The sequence below is a fragment of the Meriones unguiculatus genome, chromosome 16 (genome assembly GCF_030254825.1).
Source record: "Meriones unguiculatus strain TT.TT164.6M chromosome 16, Bangor_MerUng_6.1, whole genome shotgun sequence".
NCBI classification, from domain to species: Eukaryota; Metazoa; Chordata; class Mammalia; order Rodentia; family Muridae; genus Meriones; species Meriones unguiculatus.
Genome location: NC_083363.1, coordinates 35869872 through 35891156, shown reverse-complemented (window position 1 = coordinate 35891156; position 21285 = coordinate 35869872). Strand labels below are relative to the sequence as shown.

At 42.2% G+C, this 21285-nt stretch overlaps 1 protein-coding gene across 3 annotated transcripts in view; it reads right to left on the bottom strand.

Annotated features, from left to right (window-relative positions):
- Kat2b (lysine acetyltransferase 2B) overlaps positions 1-21285 on the bottom strand; it is a 114893-nt gene that overhangs the window by 10943 nt on the left and 82665 nt on the right. For all 3 annotated transcript variants that reach the window (XM_060369662.1, XM_060369661.1, XM_060369660.1), the window contains exons 9-14: positions 16523-16659; positions 12380-12588; positions 11160-11286; positions 5179-5289; positions 4495-4638; positions 999-1113 (exon numbers count right to left, since the gene is read on the bottom strand). In XM_060369662.1, the coding sequence (XP_060225645.1) occupies positions 999-1113; positions 4495-4638; positions 5179-5289; positions 11160-11286; positions 12380-12588; positions 16523-16659 (843 nt within the window). The remainder of the gene's footprint in view (positions 1-998; positions 1114-4494; positions 4639-5178; positions 5290-11159; positions 11287-12379; positions 12589-16522; positions 16660-21285) is intronic.

The following is a 21285-nucleotide window of genomic DNA, read 5'->3' as shown; positions in this document are numbered from 1 at the left end:
AAACTTTTAAAAAAGGGGGAAAAAACCAGTAAATTGGGAACAAATAAAGTAAAATCAGAAGACTACCTGGCACCATTAGGCATTCAACAGTGGGGCAACTACTCAGCCACAGTGACAACATAGGAAAGTGAGACCTGGAGCTCAGCATCAAGAGACTGAGACAGGACAGATGCAATGAAAAGAGGCATCCTGCCTCTTTACTGGAGAATTTTATTTTTGTGTTTGTGTTTGGGGGGAGGGAAGCCTGCTACTGAGTCATTAGAAGAACTTATGTTCAAACCAAGTAAGATTGCCAATGATAATTAGTAGTTTCTAATCTACAAAGCCCAGTCATTTCATATGATTGAACTGAGTACAGTTCATTTTTAGAGAATTAAAAAATAATTCTTAAGAAAGCTACTGTAAAATAAGAACTTAAAATAACTGATGTGATCTCCATCACACTTGGAAAGGGGTGAGAAAGAAAAGTCAGACAATGGGTTCATGCAGGTCACAGTGGCACCAAGGCAGGTCATTCACAGCAGGCCATTTGGAGAACAGAATAGGTTACTTCTTGTTCTGACCTTCTGCATGCTAATTTATACACCATTTGAAGACCAGTTCCTCCATTTCTACAGTTTCCATGCTATTTAACACATACTTCTGTTTCTAAGCATTGTAGGCAGGTGCCAGGCCCAAATAAATCATGGATATTAATACTTTTTTAAAAGCTATGCTGTCTGGGTTGAGTTAGAAAGAAAAAGACATTAAAAAGTCTTTATTACTGCCATCCCTATCCCCAGGTAGTAACTCACTCTTGCCTCAAATGCTACATCCTTCTACCTTAGTCCCCCAATGCTGGAATTACCACCAGCTTGCCACCCACTTCAAAGACCAGAAGCACCACACATGAAAAGGGGACAGGTGAAAGTTTTCAAATGACTAAATTCTGGAAATTATATCAAATATAGCCCATGGGATCAACAGAGATTTTGCTTTTTAGAAGTGTCTATACATACTGATTCCAGGAATGTTTTCTATAGGAATCTGCCGAACTCCATCTTTGAAACATAAAAGTCCAGGGTAGACTTTTCGAATCTGAGCTTGTTTTCTTTCTATCAGCTTTTTAATGATCTGAAAAGCATGGGGTAAAGTGTGTTTAGTCAAAGAAGCTACACACATACAAAAAAAAAACAAAAAAAAAAGAAAGAAAAAAAAAAAAAAACAACAACTCCGATAAACTAAGGAGACTATGCCCCTGATGGTGTACACATTTTCAGAAGACAAAGGGTAGGAAGCACAAAATTAGCAGGTAAGAGTGTCCTAGGACCAGTGATATGGTTCAGTGGGTAAAGTGCCTGCCACCAACCCAGAAGACCTGAGTTCAGTCCCTGGAATTCCATGTGGTAGAAGAAGAGAATGAACCCCAGGAAGTTGTTCTATGGCTTTTACACAAAAGGGAGTGTGTGTGTGTTCTTTTACACCATACTCATATCATAACATTCACACAACCTCTTGTCACTAAGGAATGGGCCATCAGAGAGAAGGAAGGAGAGGGCTGGCTAGAGAGGTGAGCAGGGGCCCTTCAGGCCAAGCTGCTTGTAGTCTCACATCATTCTCCACTGTGGGAAATATCAAGTGAAGCGGCTCCTACATCTTGAAAGGTCCTGATCCGCTGCACATAGTGTTGATCCACTAGGGACTCCTAGTACACTAGTGAAGTCTCAAAATGGATCCGAGGTGAGGGCACTGACTGCTTCCCCCTTCTTCACAGAAGCCTCCTATGGTGACCTTCCCTCCCCAAATCCCTTATATTTGCACCAACCTCACTGATTGCTACTGGTACTTGAAGTAGCAATGGGATGGGATGGTTTGATCGGCCTGTCAATCATTTAAAGGCTGTTACACTGGACAGTAAAGTCAGATTTGCACCTTTGAGTCTGTCTCTGGATTCTGATTCCTGGGATTCTGTGTAGGCTCCGTGGCCACTCCTCCCTCCTCCCCAGTTCCTGATCCCCACACTCCACAATGTGGGGAACTACTCACATGTGTGCACACAGCAGCTTATATACCTCCCTGCCTATCACCTTTTCTCTTGCTCAAGCAGTGCCTTTCTTTCTCACACAATACAGGGTCCTAGCTCTTCTGTGGTCCCATCAGCTTCTATGCTGGACACTGACCTGATGTTTGTTCATGCTACCCCACAATTCACATAGGTATTCAATGAAGCTACCTCACCTATGGGGCAGTAGAGAGTTCTCTCTCCACCTGCAGCTGATTCTGATCAAATTACAATTCAGGGACTAAAACGGTTCTCACTGCTGTTATTATTCAGAGGACTTTTCACAGGTGGAGTTTGACATTTTAGAGTATTTCAGATTATGGATTTTCTCATTAAAGATGCTCAATCTAAGTCAATGGAAATATTGAAGAAGAAAATAAAACAGATTCTAAAATACTCGGGTCAGGAACATTTTGGATAAGTGACACTTACCCTGTCTCTACAAGAAAACAATTATTTTATCGTGGTATGATTGCAGCTCTCTTTTAAAAATCTAGTCCAAAATGCTGAGACTAAGGCTATGAGAGCACAACCAGAGATGGGACATCTTCATCAACACATTCATCCCCAAAGGCTCAGAGAGCATCGTGAAAGAGAAGGCAGAAAAAATGTAAGAGCCAGCAGACAGGGGGGAATGTTGCAAAAGGATGGCCTAAGGACACTACTTGGCTAATGCAAGCACATAGCAGTTTTGGTTATCTGCACAAAAGTTAAAAACTGTATCATGAAGGAGGTAAGAATTCATGATGCCCCACCCTTAGACGAGAAGCTAATGGAACCGACAGTGTCTGAAGGAGGAAGACTTTTCTTTGTGAGTGTGGCCACTGACAGGTTGTCAGTGCCTCAGTGGATGACCCCATGCTTATGTGTACCTGAGCAGCACTAACTGGACTTAGTGATTTTGAGGCTTATGTTTTAAGGTATGAAGTTGGGAGGCATATGGACAATATATTGGGGTGATGCTGGATGATGGAGGGAGGAAATTCAGGGTGTTTATGCGAGATACATTGTATATCTGTGTGAAAAAACAAAAAACCAAAAATCTAGGTTAATACTCCAAACACTCATCCATTCAACAGTATATGTGAGAAATGACTAGAGACAAAGAGGGGTGGGTAAAAGAGAAAGTGGGGAGCCAACAGGGAACAGAAAAGAAGAGAGAGGGAAAAAACCTTGTTTTTTTTTAAAAGTGAAACTTTTTTAGATATCTGAAATAATCTCTGTGCTTCTGGCTTTCCCCTAGGTAGTAAGACGGATCATTCTCAGTGGGATCTGCAGACTCCAGGGGACTCTAATACTATTAGGGAATGAATCCTTCTGGCTAGGGGAGGGTTACAGAATGAGCAGCTCACCGCATACTGCCCGTGTCAACTGGTCAGCAGCCACCAATGCACCAAAGAGATGTCTAGACCTGCTTGTTAGACCCTAAAGAACAGTGGGGGAGGCGGCTCTTTCAAAAAGGCAGGCCAGCGGCACCTGCTGCATTAGGAATCCTCCCTCAGCCCTGTTTGGAACTCCTTTATTGGGCAGACATCTTTGACCATGCAACAAAGGAATCTTGATTTTTCTAACTTAAAATAAAATGCCTTTTGCTCTTCTACAGCAGCCATACCTGACCCACTTTAAATAAAATACTCAGTAACTAATGTCATTAGGCACTATGTAAGCATGGGTCACATCTAGTAAGCAAAAGAATTAGGATTAAAGATATCAGTGGAAAGCAGATGGGTTGAAGATGTGTTTCTTCAGTAACTTGTCAGGGAAGAACACAGAAGTACTGCATGAAACATGTCACCCACATCCCAGCCCCCAGGACACGGTCCTGGCTATTCCAGAGGTCATTAATTTCATAAACAGTCCTTGTGGAGTCTCTTTTAGGCTATTGTGACTTTTAAAAGGTATTAAATCACTGTAACCTCATATCTGGAGCCTTCTCTGATATTACTACTTCTGATTTGTAAGCATAAAGAATGCCATTCCATTACAGAGAACAAACCAGTTATTACCTGGAAGGATGACTTCAGGGCTTGCAATGTAAAGAAGAGTAATAGACAATAGAATAAATGTCTCTATATGATAAATGATTAAATCCAAGTGGGAGAGTCAGGCTAACACTTTAGAAGTTCAAAGGTAGCCTGGAACAGAACCTGAAAAAATGCCATTTGCCTGAGTGATGCGGAATAGGGTGATGTGAGCTAGAGGGTTAAAACTTCAGCAGCAGCCTTTGACAATCCTTTGTGGGATAAAAGCAAAGAGATAATATTGCAAAGGGCCCAGAATGCAAAAGACCCTAATGAAGTTAGTATGTCATCGTACTGTATACGTGCCATATTTCACACAATTTAGAACACGTGCATTCACACACGCGCACACACACACATGGGGGTAGGGGAACCCATAAAATGCAGTCCACCCCAATGCTGACCTAAGCAGGATGGGAGTCAACAGCTTACCTCCTTCTGCTTTTTAATGATGACAGAGAACTCTGTGTACGGGATCTGCGGGTTCAGTTCACATCCCATCAAAGTGGCTCCTTCATAATCTTTGATGTAGCCAACATATTTGGTTTTAGGTATTTTGATCTCTTTGGAGAAACCCTAGAAGGAAAATCGGTTTACTCATCAGGTTGCTGTTCAGAACACTGTCCCGCTGGCTGCTCAGTGCCCCCTCGGGGCCAAGCCTAGTGCCAAGGGTTAGGGGAAGGTTCTTCCCAGCATCATGGCTCTGAACAGCAGCCACACAGAGAGACCCAGGACAAGCAAAACCATCAAAAACCAAACAGTGCCCATCGGGAAGCAAATTTTCATTTAAAAGTGTCCGGGGGTGGCAGTGTGCACACCACTAATCCCAGCAGGAGGAATATAAACCCAAGAGTGGAATGACAAGCAAGCTCCTAGGATGGGAATCCTGTGCAGACTTTGTCAGAAATGAACATTTTCTGGAAACTAAATCAATTTCCCTTCCATTTTTAATTTTTAAGAGAGCTTCAGATTTAGTGAGAGATCCTGTCTTATCTCAGAGCAATAAGGCAGAAAGATGTCTTGCTTTGGCCATTGAGAGTTCACAAATAAGTGCATGCACCTGGACACACATGTGTACACATAGACTGAGGGAGCAAGGCTTCACGGGGAACCAACCTGCTTCTTAAAGTAGCCGATGGCATACTCATCTGCGTATGTGAGGAAGTTCAGGATGTCATGCTTTATATGGTATTCTTTGAGATGGTTCATCAGGTGTGTTCCATAGCCCTGGTGGAAGCAAAGATACTCAAGAAAAGAAATTTCTAAAAACATGACAGAAAATGATAGCATACAGGAGTTCGTCACATTAAATATTTTACCAGCCAGGGTCTTTCTTGGAGGAACTATCCTGGCAACAAACCTTTCTTGCATGTCTTAATTTTGAAATGGAATCACAAACTAAAACATTCAAAATCTGTGGTTCAAAACAAAATCATCACTTGGAAATACTAGTTCCTGGTTCTTTGAAAATAACACAGTGAGGCTCCAAACTTAATCCTAAAGACCTTCTTGCTGATGCCAGATGCTTTTAGAGTGAATGCTGATGTAAGCTTAATCTTGAAAGTATTTGAGAAGCTAAGATGAAAGGAGGGAGGTAGATGAATGGTGCTGCTCCTCATTAGCATATCTGAGGGATGTAAACAAGCCATGCAGAACTTCACTAGGTACTGTGTGTACTGATCTAGGCATTTACCTGTTCCAGGCACCAACAACCCTTCTAGCAACTGCATCACAGACACAGGACTTCCAGCTTGGTTTATCAGACCAAGAAAAACCTGAGAAACCCAGAATCTGAGTCAGCAAAAAACATTGGTAACAAAAGTTGTGAACAACGTTGAGTAATTGAATGGTTTAATATATGAAAACAGGCACAGTGTTCTGGTGTGCATCTGTGATGCTAGCATTCAAAATGCTGAGGTGGGAGGATCTGTATGAAACCCTGTCTCAAAAAGTTTTTGTTGTTGTTGTTGTTGTTGTTGTTGTTTCAAAAATAAGACTTGGGAAAAGAGGTTGTACAAATGTGTAAAATTTTCAAAGAATTAATATAGTCATAATTCAAAATTAATTTAAAAAGTGAAAACTTGTTAGCTAGGTGGTGGCAGTACATGCTTTTAATCCCAGCACTCGGGAGGCAGAGGCAGGTGGGTCTCTGTACTTTCATAGCCAGGTCTGCACAGAGAAATCTTGACTGGAAAAACAAACAAAGAATAACATAAAACCTGAGTGGTCTAAATGGGAAAAAGTATGCAAATATTAGCTTTTGTTCAGTGACACACAAAGCTCAGAAAAGACTGATGAATTCGGTGTTTCAGAACCTCATAAAGGAAACAAAACAAAACAAACAAAAAAACACAGGAGTCAGAGTCCAATGTCCTTACACAAAAGATTTCATCTACATCATAGACACCACCTCCCAGAATCACAGCACAGTATAGGATCTGACCCTCACTCCTATTTACTTCCACTTCTGAATCCTCAAACCAAGCAATAACCAAACCACGGTCTCTCTCTGTAAGGCATGAGCAAGGGACTCCTTAGCAATCTAAGAACTTTCTTCAATTTGCCTTACTACTATCAGGCATGGTACTCTAGCCAATACAAGTCAGCAGCAGCAGCTCCCTTTTGTGGAAATTGTTCTACCATGATGTCACCCAAGGATATTTTTCCTACATGCACCACAATAGCAAGACACTGAGTCTGGATATAATGTGAATAGAAAAACAAGTGAACTCTATCTGTCCTGGAAGAATTCATAGAGGCATAGGGAAGGAAAAAAAAGGTAGAATTATAGTGTAGACCTGCACTATTCAGTGTAGCAGCTTACTAATGCCAATTAGACGGAGCTAGAAGCATAAAATGTCCATCAGCAAAAAATATGAAAACACATTTTATACTTTGTACTGACATGGCAATATTTGGACATATTGGGTTAAGTACAAAGTATAAACATTTGCAAAATGACTACTAGAAATTTTTATTTTATTTATTCATTTATTTATTAGTTTGGTCTTTTGAGACAGGCTAACCTAGAACTCACAGTGATCCACCTGCCTCTGCCTCACTCTGCTAGGATCAAAGTCATGTGCCACCACGCCTGACTTAGAAAAAGAATTACATATGAAACTCGTATTTCTATTGTGTAGCATGGATTCAGAAGAATGCATTTGTGATGGGTAAAAGAAGAAGAGTTAGAAATAATTCAGTTAGGCATTTAAGAAGAGTTTGTCAAGTGGCTGGGTCTAGAGAGATGGCTCAGCCCCAGTTAAGAGCACTGGTTGCTCTTCCAGAGGACCTATGTAAGATTCCCATTACACACAGAGAAGCAAAAAACTCAAAATTGCTCCAAGAAGACTGAGAATGAAGAACAAATGGACACACACACCCTGAGATCTGCATGATCCAATAGAGAAACCACAGCAACCTCCTCCCCACCCCCAAGCTCAGCATGCCCTAGAAGCTCAGCATGTTTATTACATAGAGTTGAACAGGGAGGAGGCTGAATTGTTGCAGACAACTGAAGAAGGAGACAGGTTTGGCTAATCTCAGTAGGAGCAATCTCTGTAGGGGAGCGGTCTTCAGGCTGTAAGTACTAAGGCAGCGGTTCCCAACCTTCCTAATGCTGCAACAGTTCCTCATGTTGTGGTGACCCCCAACTACAAATTTGTTTCATTACTACTTCATAACTGTAACTTTGCTACTGTTATGAATCATAATGTAAATATCTCTGTTTTCTGGTGGTCTTATGTGACTCCTGTGAAAAGGTGGCTTAACATCCCCCCCTCAAAGGGATCATGATCCAGAAGTTTAGAAACATGGTATAAAGGGAAGAAAACCATGGGGGACATTTTCTTCACACACTATCAAAATCAGCACGAGGACCAGAGGAAGACTTTACCATATTTATGAAGCTTCCTCTGGCAGGGAGGAGAGAGGCCTTGACATTGTCCCCTGAGTGGAGGCTTGGGTCCCTGACATGGCAGGCTGTGGCAAGAACACGTATTCTCTCAGGACTTCACATGCTCAAGGCTTCCTCCTTTCCTCACATGTATATAAGCAATAAAGACTAAGAGACACTCCTAAGCCAACTGAACTACCTGGAAAGAACTCTCTCCAACTGGCTGAGTTTCCTACAGGCTCTGCAGTGGGCTCCAGATTTCCAGCTTATAGGGGCTCGCACCCATACTGGGCAGGCCTTGGTGATATAAGCTGTCTCTGAATCATTTCTGCTCCTGTAAGTAACCCTTCACCCACATTCCTGCACTACCCTGAAAAACATTTTTCCCCCTTGTTATTCCTACTGAGTCTGTAATGTTTGGCCAGCTTCCTTCAAGTTTTTAGAAGACTGCATGGTCCATGCTGTGGCAGAGAAGGGAAATGCCCTCCTGGAAGTCATGAGACAGAGCTTCCCACCAGTGTCAAGGTACCTTCTGTTTCCCTCTGGTAACCCTAGAGGTACCCATGTCCACCTTAATTTAATAAACTCTTCCAAACTGAGTGCTTGGTACAGCCATCTTTAAAAAAAAAAATTACCCAAATTTCAAGACACTTGTGTGTTTTTCAAGGCAAAGTTTTTCCCTTTGTATTGCTAAACACAGCTTTCTTTAAGTGATGTCCTAAATTCTGGACTTTGGGAGACATCTGGACATTAGTCACGCTGGGAGATGGGTGACAACAGTAACAGCATGTAAAAGGCATATCGTCAGAATTCTTGAAAAAGCATTAAAGGACATTCTATCTAATTTGAACCTTTCCCTTCCACAGACAAAATATGATGGGCCTGAATCTGCAATTTGATGCTGAGTGTTAGAGAAAAAAACTGAAATTCATTTGTTTCAGGAAGCAGAAGTAAGTAGATCTCTGTGAGTTCTAGGCCAGACTGGTCTACAAAAAGTTTCCATGGCAACTAGAGATACATAATGAGACCCTGTATAAAAACAAAACAGGCAAACAAAAACAAAACAGAAAACCTGAAGAACTAGATTGCATGCTTATAACCCCATAATGCCTAACACTCTGCAAATTAACACAAGAATACCAAGTTCAAGGCCAGCCTGACTTACATAAAGAGTTTCAAGAGAATATGAGCAACATAGTGAGACCCTGCTTCAATAAAAAGAGAGAGAGAAAAAAAAGTAGAGGTACTAAGGTCAGGAGGTAAAGGCCATTCTTAGCTTTATAACAAATGTGAAATCAACATCAATTCTGTGAGACTCTGCCTTGAAAACAGGGAAAAGGGGTTGGGGCTTGAACTGTAGAAGAAAACAAAAGTATCCAAAACTAACCACACTCTAAACAAAATTATTTCTTCCAGTGACTTATTTTTGGCTTCTGTGAATAGCAGTACTTCTTTGAACCCGAAAGAACCAATCAAGTCTTTAGCACTGTACTGGCCAATGGAGAAGCCACCAGCCTCTTGTGCCCACTGAGTAACTGAATGTGGCCAGTGCAAACGGGGCAGGCTATGAGTGTAAACTACTTAGCATAGAGAATGTAGATGTGGTTGATAATTTCATAATACTGAATTTTAGTTAAATGAAATATACTTGAAAAACTGACCTATCCTTTCTTTCACTTGCTTTTTGAAATAGATCTTCTAGAAAGTTTATACTAAGTACATACATGGCTTATATATGCAGCTTCCATGTGCTTTTTTTGAACGACTTGTCTCAGACCTTCCAACAATTTCTCTGCTGCCACCACTGACTCTTATGCTCTTTACAGCTTCTTATCACAAAATTTCTTCATACTCTCTGTATCAGTTCTCAAACTGTGTGGCTCCTGACCCCGTTGGGGTCAAATATCAGATATTCTGCATATCAAATATTTACATTATGATTCAAATTGTACTACAGTTGTGAAGTAGAAACAAAAAGAATTTTATGGTTGAGGTCACCACAACATGAGGAAGGGTGTTAAAGGATTGCAACATCAGGAAGATTGAGAACCACATTGTGGAGTCTGTTGAATGCTAAAACCCTACCCTCCTAGGCCTGAAGCAACGTCCTCAGAGAAATACAGTAGAATACAGCTGGGCAGTGGTGGCACATGCCTTTAATCCCAGCACTCTGGAGGCAGAGACAGGCACATCTCTCTGAGTCTGAGGCCAGCCTGGTCTACAGAGTCAGTTCCAAGACAGCCAAGGCTACACAGAGAAACTCTGTCTCAGAAAAAAAAAAAGTCAGAATATGACTGAGTGTAGAGAAGAGCTCTTTCTGTCAGTACATCCAGATTATTCCAGGCAAACCAGAGGTGACCCTAATACAGCCCAGCCTTAGCTCCCAGTATCAGAGAACCTATCCCAAAGACAACAACATGGCCGAGGCAGAAGACTACCTCAGCAAGACCAAAACCCATGTGAGGGACTGGGGCTGCAGTTCTACGGCAAAGTGCTTGTCTAGCATGCACACACCTCTGAGTTCAAGGGCAAATTCTGGAACAAGTCCACATAAATACTTTGATCATATAGTTATTAAAATTTGTCACGACTTCTTTTCTGTCTGTCTGTTTTTATTTTTAGATAGGGTCTTCCAGGCTATCCTGGATTTAATAGGTAGAACAGAGTGGCCTCAAATTCACAGAGGTCTGCCCACCTCTCCTTCCTAAATACAGAGATTAAATACGTGGGCCAACATATTCAACTTCTTCTGAAACTTCTTTAATACTTGTCTGTCTTAATAGACAAGGTCAGGAGAGTCTTGCTGTGTGTGAGATAACTAAGTTGTGTCTGTGTGTGCGTGTGTGTATGTGTGTGTCTGTCTGACTGACTGTGCTGTTACATGTAAGTTAACAATGTACAAAGATTTACTTTCAAAACTCTATGTGCCATCTACTACCTTCAGGATACATGTTGGCATGTGTGGGGCTCCTTCACTCTGCCTGAAGGCTGAACAGAACCTCTGTATAATCCTTTTGAGAATAGACAGGACAAGGTACTGCCCTCACATATACACACTCAACAGCAGTGACAGAACTTGAGAAAGGCCTGAACTTCACCTGGAGCCTTCTCTGGCCCAGCCGAGAGGGATTTCCCATGCTCCACAGCTTCAGCAAAAAGCCTCTGCCTCTGCTTTTCTGCTAAGGCCCTGGGTTTCTCTTACCTTGACTTGTTCATTTGAGGTTACTGCACAGAAAACAATCTCTGTGAATCCCTGGGATGGAAACATCCGGAAACAGATACCACCAATGACACGGCCATCTTTAATTAAAGCAAGGGTTTTGTGTTTCCTAAAAGAATAAGGTTAAGTTAGAGTATTGTCTTTCTTGGTTATGTAAAATGCTTTTGAAGGTGTTCCTCATTGACTAAGAAGGCTTATCGGGGGCTGGGGTAAGTTCTTTCCTCTATGCCAGCTCATCAGGCAGTCATTTCCCTGGACTCTTTAGGATAAGCCTACTTCATCAGAGCTCCCACCAAAACAAAGGAAGTATTCCCTAAGGAGGGCCTGAGTCTGAAAGTGCGTGGTTGGAGGGCCTCTGAAACTGGCATGCCCAATGCCTTGGAAATGGCTATGGAGCTGGAAGGAAAGCTCAAAGCTCAAAGCTCAGAGCTCAAAGCTGTAGGTAAGGATGGCATGCATTTCTGAAGAGTTCGCACTGACAGATATAAAAACATTACAGTAAAGAACACAACATGCACATATAGGAACTGTCAAGCCCTGCTGTGTGGAAATCCCACCCAACTGCCTCACTCTGACTTGCCACATGAACAGATCATATTTTACATAGGCTGTCTGGCTAACTAAGTTAAATACAGCTGAATGGAAATGTTTAAGTCCTTGTCTTTTGTAGATTTCTGGTCTTTTGTAGATTTCATTTTTGTTTTTGTAGTACTGTGGATTGAACCTAGGGCTTTGTTCATGCTACATGAGCCCTCTACCACTGAGCTACATCCTCATCCTTGGATTTTTTCCCCACTTAAAGCAATAAATTTTCTAGGTTAACTTATAAATCACAATAATTTCCCCAGTGTTTACAGAGCACATTGCATAAATGGTCTGGGCTATGCTCTATACTTTGCCTGAAGATCCAACAAAGCTTTGATGCAACCGTACTTGGGCTAGATTGGTACCTAGTTAAGACAACAGAACCAAGAACGGATGGACTGTGAAGTAAGACACCCTAGTATTTCTGTGCTTTCGTGGCTAAAAAAATGTGATGCAGAAGAGTCCTCACCTGCTTTTTATTTCATTCATTTATTTGTGTGTGTAACTGAGAGTGTGTGTGTGTGTGTGTGTGTTCGGATAGCAAGGGCTGCGTGTCACTATCTAAACAGTTTCTGCTCATATTAAAGAAGAAACACGGAAGAATGAGCTGAACCTACGGGTCAAAGACAAGCCGTGTGATGTACTCTTTGGGCATGCGAGGCAGCTGGTGGGAAAAGACATTCTGTAGGCCCACCAGCCACATCAGGATCTTCTTATTCGGTTTCTGCTTCAGAGAATTGCCCACCACGTGGAATTCAATGACGCCCCTGCGTTCTTCCAGCCTTGCCGCCTCATCTCTGGCTGAATGTGCTGACAGAAAATTGGTCTGGGATTCGCAAGGAAAAAACAAAAAATTACAAAAGGTTTTTCTTTGACGGCAGTGTACTGGGTAACAAGAAAGCTTTCCCTATTCTAGTAAGACCCTGGTGGGAACTTCAGGGTCTCAAACCCGTGTGCATGAGAGCACCTGTGCATCCATACCCCACAAGTTATGAAGACAAAATAGGAACATGGGTTAAGTGGGCGAGGTAGATGACTCAGTGGTTAAGGGTTTACTGTGCAATCAGGCAGACTGGAGTTTGGATTCCAGTAGCCATATAACAAGCCAGGTGCATCGTTTGGACACTTGTAACCCCAGCTCCAAAGAAGGCAGAGACAGAAGGCTCACTGGGGCTTACTGGCTTCCAACCACCAAGAAAACAAGCAGATGCCCCAGGTTGAGACTCCGTTTCAAAAGACTTGAAGAAAGTCATAGAGGAAGACACTGGACACCCTCGTCTGGCCTGTATGTGTACACAGGCATGAGAAACCACACACAAAATAAGTGAATGAATTAAGTAAATAGAGCATTATGAAAAGATAACATTTGTATTTGTATGGATTAGGCATCAGAAAACTTTTCTTTACTGAGACAGGATCTTGCTATGTAGTATAAGCTGGCTTTGAACTAACAGCCGCCTGCATCAGCTTCCCTAGTGAGTGGAGGTATAAACCGTCACTTCTGCTTAGGAAACTTTGTTAGAGAACCAATAGAAGATATTTTAGAATATCTGAGGAGATGGCACAGTGAGTAAAGCACTTACTTCACAAGCCTGGGGTTCAGATCCCAAGCATCTAGGAGGTCAAGTGTTCCAGCATTAAAGCAAGCTGACTACTAAAACTAGTCAAAAGCAAGTTATTTGGTTGGTTGGTCGGTCGGTTTTTGTAAGAGAATCTGGCACAGGCACTGATGTACCACCATGCTCATGTGAACACAGATTAATGCAGAAATTGTTTTTAAGACAATATTTTTGGGGGCTAAAAGGATGGCTCAGCGGTCTCCACATCTGGGTAGCTCACAAGTGCCTGTAACTCCAGGCCAGAGGATCTGACACCCTCTTCTGGCCTCCCTGGGTACGTGCCCTCACACACACACACCGGTAAGGAATGGTTGGCACAGTGCTCCAACAAAACACTAAGGAAAATAGCGGGGCTGGAAAGTGCTCAGCAGTCAACAGTGCCCACTGCTCTACAGAGGACCCAGGCTCTTGCTTCCAAGTACTCATATTGGGAGGCTCACAACTGCCTGCACCTCTAGCCCGGGGGGGGGAGGGGGTGCCCTTTTCTGTCTTCTGTGGGCAGCCACACATACATGGCGTATACTCAGACACATAGAAATAAATTAAAATGTAAAGACTCTGAATTTAACGGGGGGGGGAGGGGTAAGGGGGCATGAGATGACTCAGCAGGTAAGGGTGCTTGCTGCAAAACCTGACAACCTAACTTCAATATCCCAGACCAAGACCAATCTGATGGACAGAGAGATGATTCCTTCAGATTGACCTCTAACCTTCCTTCATAGTTACGCCATGGCATGAGTGTTCCCACGGGTGCACGAACACATATACACACAAACACATTAGATAGATAGATAGAAGATAGATAGATAGATAGATATAGATAGATAGATAGATAGACAGACAGACAGATAGATAGACAGATAGACAGAGAGACAGACAGATAGATAGACAGATAGACAGATAGATAGACAGATAGACAGACAGATATGAATTTTTGAAAAGGGACCAGTGGATAATCAGGCAAAAGTATTAACTACACAAGCCTGACGACCTCAGTTTGATGTCCAGAATCCCACAACTGAAGGAGAAAACTGACTCCTGAAAGTTGTCCTCTGACCTCCATGCCTGAGGAGTGACTCACTAATAGAACACAATACTAACATAGTAGCAATGATAATGAGAAAAGTAAAGACATTAAAATAACAGGTCCCAAATTCTTGAAATGCACCATAGAGCAGCCGTCATAATTATATTCTTAGCACTGCTTTTTGGAAGACAGTTTTCTTTCTAGAACTGTCTATTGGTCCAGACTTAACTCAGAGCAGGCTGCATGGCCTACTGCCAGTGCCTCATGCTGGCCAAGGAAATCTTCAACAAACACCTCTGCTGGGAAAAAAAGTCCTAACTGCAGTACTAGCTTTGAGGCCTCTGGCTAGTTGCCCTATGACTGGGTATCACTGTGGTAAACTTCAAGCTACCAAGATATTTAACAACCACTTTACAAAAACATCTGAAAATGTAGCAGTTTTCTAAGGTATAATGATACACCACTAACTGCAGCAACAGATTGCAAAATGGGTGACTGTCTCCCTACTTTTCAACTGAGCACACCAAGCTCTGCTCATGTGTGAAGTTACAAAATCCCTAAAGCACATACACAAAAGGAGCTCAGCTTTAGATCTCTGCAAACTGGATAGTCCAAAATAAAAAAAAAATAAGCAAACAGTTCTGTTGTAACACTCAATTCTCTTAATTATCTTTAGCATTAATAAAAAAAAAAAAAAAAAACCACAGAAACAGCCATACCAAAAGACAGACGTTGTTTATAAACTACTATTCAGGCCATGTCTTCATTTCTTGGAAATGTCTTAAGCTTCCCTGTTCCTGGATTCTTTCCAATAAGATGCAAGCAGTAGCTTTCAACAAAAATGTTTTCACTGGATTGATCTGAACTATTACACAAATCCAGAAACATCATGAAAACCTAGACAAAAGGCTCCTCAACAAAAGTACATTGTAAAAGAAGAGGAAAGGCCTAAAACACTGTTCTGAGTTAAAGGAGACTAAAGAAACTGGGATATGGTAAGGTGCTTGCCCAGCATATAGGAAGCCCTGGATCTGATCCCTAGCATTGTGGTCCAAAGTCATTCATCCTGGCTGTATAGTGAGTCCAAGATAAACCTAGACTACATGAGACCCATCAAAAAAAAAGAAGAAGAAAAAGAAAGATAGACAGGAAGGAAGGAAGAAAGGAAGGAAGGAAGGAAGGAAGGAAGGAAGGAAGGAAGGAAGGAAGGGAAAGAAGAGAGAGAGAAAAGAGAGATAGAGAGAGGAAAGACACTAAGGAGATGAAGAAATAAAAACTAAATGTCATGCCTGGTTCATAACTGAGTCTCCACCAACAGCAATACATGTTACAAACCGGTACGATGGCCATTGGACATAGGTGCCTATTAGGCCAGCAAACTTTTCCGTGAACAGTCAAGTGATTTTATTTTGCAAGACACGTATTCCAAGCCTCAACTATTCAATTTTTCTGCTGTGTGCAATGGTGCACAGATAACACGGCCCATGAGCACTGTCACAAGTCTAGCCTGCTGAGACACACCTTTGCTCCTAGCTAGTTAGAAGGCTGATGCGGAAGAGCTACAGGAGCCCACAAGCGGAACAGCAGCTCTGACTGGTAGACTACAGTCTGCCGACCCTAAACCAGAGGACCTCATAGCAAAGCTAAATTTCCTGAGTGCTTACTCACGTGATTAGGCAAGAAAATTGCTTTTGTATGAGACACAGGCAAACACACTAGGTGTTAGATATTATTCCATCCATTTGAAACTGAAATGATTCTAAAAGGCTCACAGGAAAGAAAAAAGAAGGTAAACAAAGGGAAATAGGGTATGATCACTGATGACTCTCCAGGCACAGTCCATGGATTTTTATCAAACTTTTTTTTTCTTTTTGCACTGCTGCTGAAAGCTTAAAAGTCTTCAATATGGAAAATTTTCCAACTACTTGAAACTATAGTTTGTGGCCCTGTAACCTTGTACTTCATCAAGGGTAAGTACATCTTGGTTAGCCATTCCTGCCCTGCCTAGAGGGACCTCCAGTGTGTTCTCAGCACCCCACACTCATCTCTGACAGCTAGTGTGGCAGGGAGACCAGAAGGCCCTCCCTGCTGCCTGCCTGCATCCCCCTGCTGACCTCTGGTCCAAGCATCACTGCAGGGTCTGTGATGGTAGACATGACCTCATTGATCAATTCCACAGGAATATCCCCCGTCACTCGGGATCTCTTGGCCTCCTCTGGAGCATGAGAGTTGTTCATTTTCCTCTTTTCTCCTGTGATGTTCAAAATAAAAGGCAAAAAAAAAAAAAAAAAAAAAAAAAAAGGATGGTTTGAAATGGAAAATACATACTGATGAATCTAACTTACTTTGGAGACAGGACATGGGGTGAGAAAAGGTCTTGCCATGTATCCCTGTTTGGTCTCTCATTATATGTAGCTCAAACTACAAACTTTGACAATACTTCTGTTTCTACCTCCTGAAAGCTGGGAGAAGAGATGTATGCTATTACACTGTTCTCCCACCTAATTTTCTAATAGCACTGATGGCTGTCCGCAGCCTTCTAAGAGAAGAAAAGTATTGGAGGAGAAAGGAGATCACCACCATTGCCAAGTTTAGGTCTATTTTAAAGATTGCCTATTTCATTTATTTGTTTGTTACAATTTATCCACTTTGTATCCTGACAGTATCCCCCTCCATTATCTCTTCCTAGTCCCACACTCCTTCCTCTCCCCCTATGCCCTTCCCCTAGTCCACTGATATGGGAGGTCTTCCTCCCCTACTATCTGACCCTAGCTTATCAGGTCTCATCAGAACTGTCTGGATCCTCTTCCTCTGTGCCCTGGCAAGGCTGCTCCCCGTCCCAGGGAGAGGTGATCAAAGAGCAGGCTACTGAGTCCATATCAGAAACAGCCCCTGATGCCCTTACTACGGAACCCACATGGAGACTGAGGTGCCTATGGGCTACATCTGAGCAGGGGGTCTAGGTCCTCTCCTTGCATGGTTCTTGGTTGGAGCATCAGTCTCTGCAGACCCCTGGACCCAGGTTTTTTTTAGCTCTGTTGGTCTCCTTGTGGAGCTCCTGTCCCCTCCAGATCTTTCTATCTTTCAATCATTCTTCCATAAGGTTCCCTGCACTCTGCCCAAAGTTTGGCTGTGAGTCTCAGCATTTTCTTCAATACCCTGATGGGTAGTCTTTCAGGAGCCCTCCGTGGTAGGCTCCTGTTCTGTTCCTTGTCTTCTACTTCTGATGTCTATCCTGTTTGGCCTCTTGGATGAGGATTAAGCCTCTTCCCTAGGATCCTCCTTGTTTTTTAGCTTCTTTAAGATTGTAGATTTTAGTATATTTATCCTATATTATATGTCTAATATCCACATATAAGTGAGTATATACCATGTGTGTCTTTTTGCCTCAATCAGGATGATCTTTTCTAGTTCCATTCATTTGCCTGCAAATTTCATGATTTTAATTGCTGTTTAATTGTTTTTAATTGCTGAATAGTATTCCATTATATAAATGTACCACAATTTCTGTATCTATTCCTTGACTGAAGGACATCTATGCTGTTTCCAGATTTTGCCTGTTGTGAATAAAGCTGCTATGAACATAGTTGAGCTCAAGGTTGCCTGTTTTCTAAGATGATTTTCAACTGGACATGCGAGTTATTAAAGCATGTTTCCTTTTTAATTTATTTTTATTTCTTGTGCATTGGTGATTTGTCTCCATTTATGTCTTTGTGAAGAGTGTCAGATCATCTGGAACTGGAGTTACAGTTGTGAGCTGCCATGTCAGTGCTGGGAAATAAACCTGGGTTCTCTGGAAGAACAAGGTAGTGTGTGTGCGTGTGTGTGTGTGTGTGTGTGTGTGTGTTGGGGAGCTTGGGGGGGCAGATGAAGGGATCAGAGATCCTATGGAACTGAAGAACAGAGGCAATTGTGAGCTGTCTGACATGGATACTAGGAATCAAACATGGGTCCTCTGCAAGAGCAGTCAGTGCTCTTAAAAGTATTTTCTAGGCCTAAGCAGACTTAGAGTGTGATTTCTGTTATTTTTTGGAGGGCTGGAGCTAAAGGTCATCCTTTGCACAGTGAGTTCAAGGCTGTAGTGCATCCCTGTGATCACAGATTCGTAAGGACTGTTTAATATTCTGAAATGAGGAGGGTTTTTCTTGCTGTTGCTTTTGTTTTGGGGAGGAGGGGTTATAACTGTGCAGTGTCTTCATTGAAAGAATCTGGGTTTTCCAATGCTGGGGTAGAACAATCCTTGAGCACCCAGCGGCCTGATCCTACCGGACATGTTTTTAGGATGTATGGATTCTCTTTGGTGTATTTGTCTGCTTGGTCTAAGAATTAAGGTTTGTTTTTCAAACCTTCAATGCTGGTTGATCTGATTATTTCCCTTTATAATCCTGAGTATCTCCACACCACAGGCATTCATATGCATGTGTGTACATTATTTTTTGTTATCTTCATATGTATTTGAAAAATACTAGTAAAATGTTTTATTTTTAATAAGCAAAACAGTGCTGGGGAAATAGCTATGGAAAAAGTACTTGCCTTGCAATTGTGTGAATCAAAATTCAGATCCTCAGAACCCACAAAAGCCAGGCATGTATGATGATACACTTGTAAGTTCCTCCGTTGGAAGGAGTCTGATAACTCTCTAGGAAGCTGGGTAGCTAGACCACCCTTTCTTTATCTGTGATGTTTAGGTTTAACTGAAAAACCTGGCCTCAGTGAGTAAGACAGAGAATGATCAAGGAAGATTCTTTTTGTTTTGGCATGTTTGTTTGTTTGTTTTTAGAGACAGGATTTTTCTGTGTAGCTTTGGCTGTCCTGGAACTTGTTCTGTAGACCAGGCTGGCCTAGAAGTCAGAGATTCATCTGCCTCTTCCTCCCAAGTGCTTGGACTGAAGGTGTGTGCTAGCACCACCCGGAAAGGAAGATCTTTACCATCAGTCTTGGAGCTCTGCACACACAGAGCTCCACACACACTCACATGCACACCATACACATATACACAAAGGAAAAGAATAGAAAGTTAAATAAGTGATTTTTAAATGGTGAATTTTCTTTTTTCGTTACAAAATGACCCACTTTAACACTTACATGTTGTAATTTGTGGGGCCAGGTTTGGACTCTTTTAACCTAAAAAAATAATACTTCACACGCTGAGCAAGACAATGGCTGGGAAAAGTATTCAAAGATTCTCCCATGTTCCTCCTGAGAATGAGGAACATAGGAGCCTTTTCTTTTTCTTTCTTTTTTAAGACAAGGTTTCATGAAACCCTGTCTGGCCTTTGACTCACTATGTAACCAAAGTTAATCCTTTAAAATCTTAATCCTCCTGTCTCAGCCTCCCAAATGGTCAGATTATAGCTTGTACTTCCACACCCAGTTTGTGATAGCTTCCTCTTTTCTGGTCTCATGTTGGACTTCTCTGGTTCTTTTTCTTTTACTATTATAACCTACATTTATTTTTGTAACTAGGAGGCAGGAGGTGTGGAGGGTGTGTGTGTGTGTGTGTGTGTGTGTGTGTGTGTGTGTATGTGTGTGTGTGTGTGTGTGTATGTGTGTGTGTGTGTGTGTGTGTGTGTGTGTGTGTGTGTGTACTGTTGAGGCTAGAACCTAGGGGTTTGTATGTACCAGGCAGTCACTCCACCATTGAGCCACATCCCCAGTCCAATAACTAAATGAAAAATATGAATTCTAACTTGAAGTCAACAATGGTGGTTCATGCCTTTAATTCCAATGCTACAAAGACAGGCAGATCTCTGTTTGAGGCCAGCCTGGTCTACCCAGCAAGTTCTACCTAGCAGGGCTACACATAAATACCTGGGGTTGTTTGTTTGTTTAAAAAAAAAAATCAGAAGGAGCTGGGCCTGGTGGCACACGCCTTTAATCCCAGCAGAGGCCGGTGGATCTCTGTGAGTCGAGGTCAGGATGGGCTATCTAGCAAGTCCAGGACAGCCAGGGCTGTCACACACACACACACACACACACACACACACACACACACACGTGCACAAACTATCTGGAAAAGCAAAACAAAACAAAAATGAGAAGAAAATAATTATTTTTTTTCTTTTCAAGACAGGGTTTCTCTGTGTAGTCTGTCCTTTGTAGACCAGGCTGGACTCAAAGTCAACAAGATCTATGCCTGCCTCTGCCTCTAGGTACTGGGATTACAGGTGTCCACCACCGTACCTGGCTAAAAATATTAACTTTTCAATGTCCAAATGCAATGTGTTCCTCAGACGTGAAGCCAACTGAGCATACTTCCACACTGTACTGTCACTAACGTTAAAAAGCAGAGTACTACAAAGTACATAGTTCCACTATATGGCCTTGGTTCCAATTACACCAACTCTACGGATGTTGGTTTTGGGGATTAGTAAGGATTATCTTTAGATATTTGGCCAACCAATCACTATATTCCATGATTTGATTCCTTGAAATCTTGAAGGAGTTACCAATGGCCTTTTTCATTTCTCCTCTACTGTGATTCCCAGTGAAACCATGTGACTTGCGGATGCCAGAATGAGGCAGTCTCCACTTCAGGACACTGAATATATTTTTTTTTCTGTTTTGTTTTCAGAAATAAAACAGGTTTATTCAGTGCATTGTAAGGGCTGTGGGCTGGGAGGTAACAACAGTGCTTCCCAGACAATACTGTGTACCTTGGAATGGCCTGTGGTGATACTACTCTCTGGAGAACATGTTGTGTACGGCACAATGTCCCCAGAGAAGGGGACATACATGTGATGGAAAGCGGCTTCCCCTTAAGTGCTTTAGCCAAGCCACCGAGACCACAGAGTTGTAAGCCCATGGGAAACTGAGACTAGCAGAAATCTCATGAATGGCAAAGGACATACCACATGGTGCTGTCATATCAAATTTT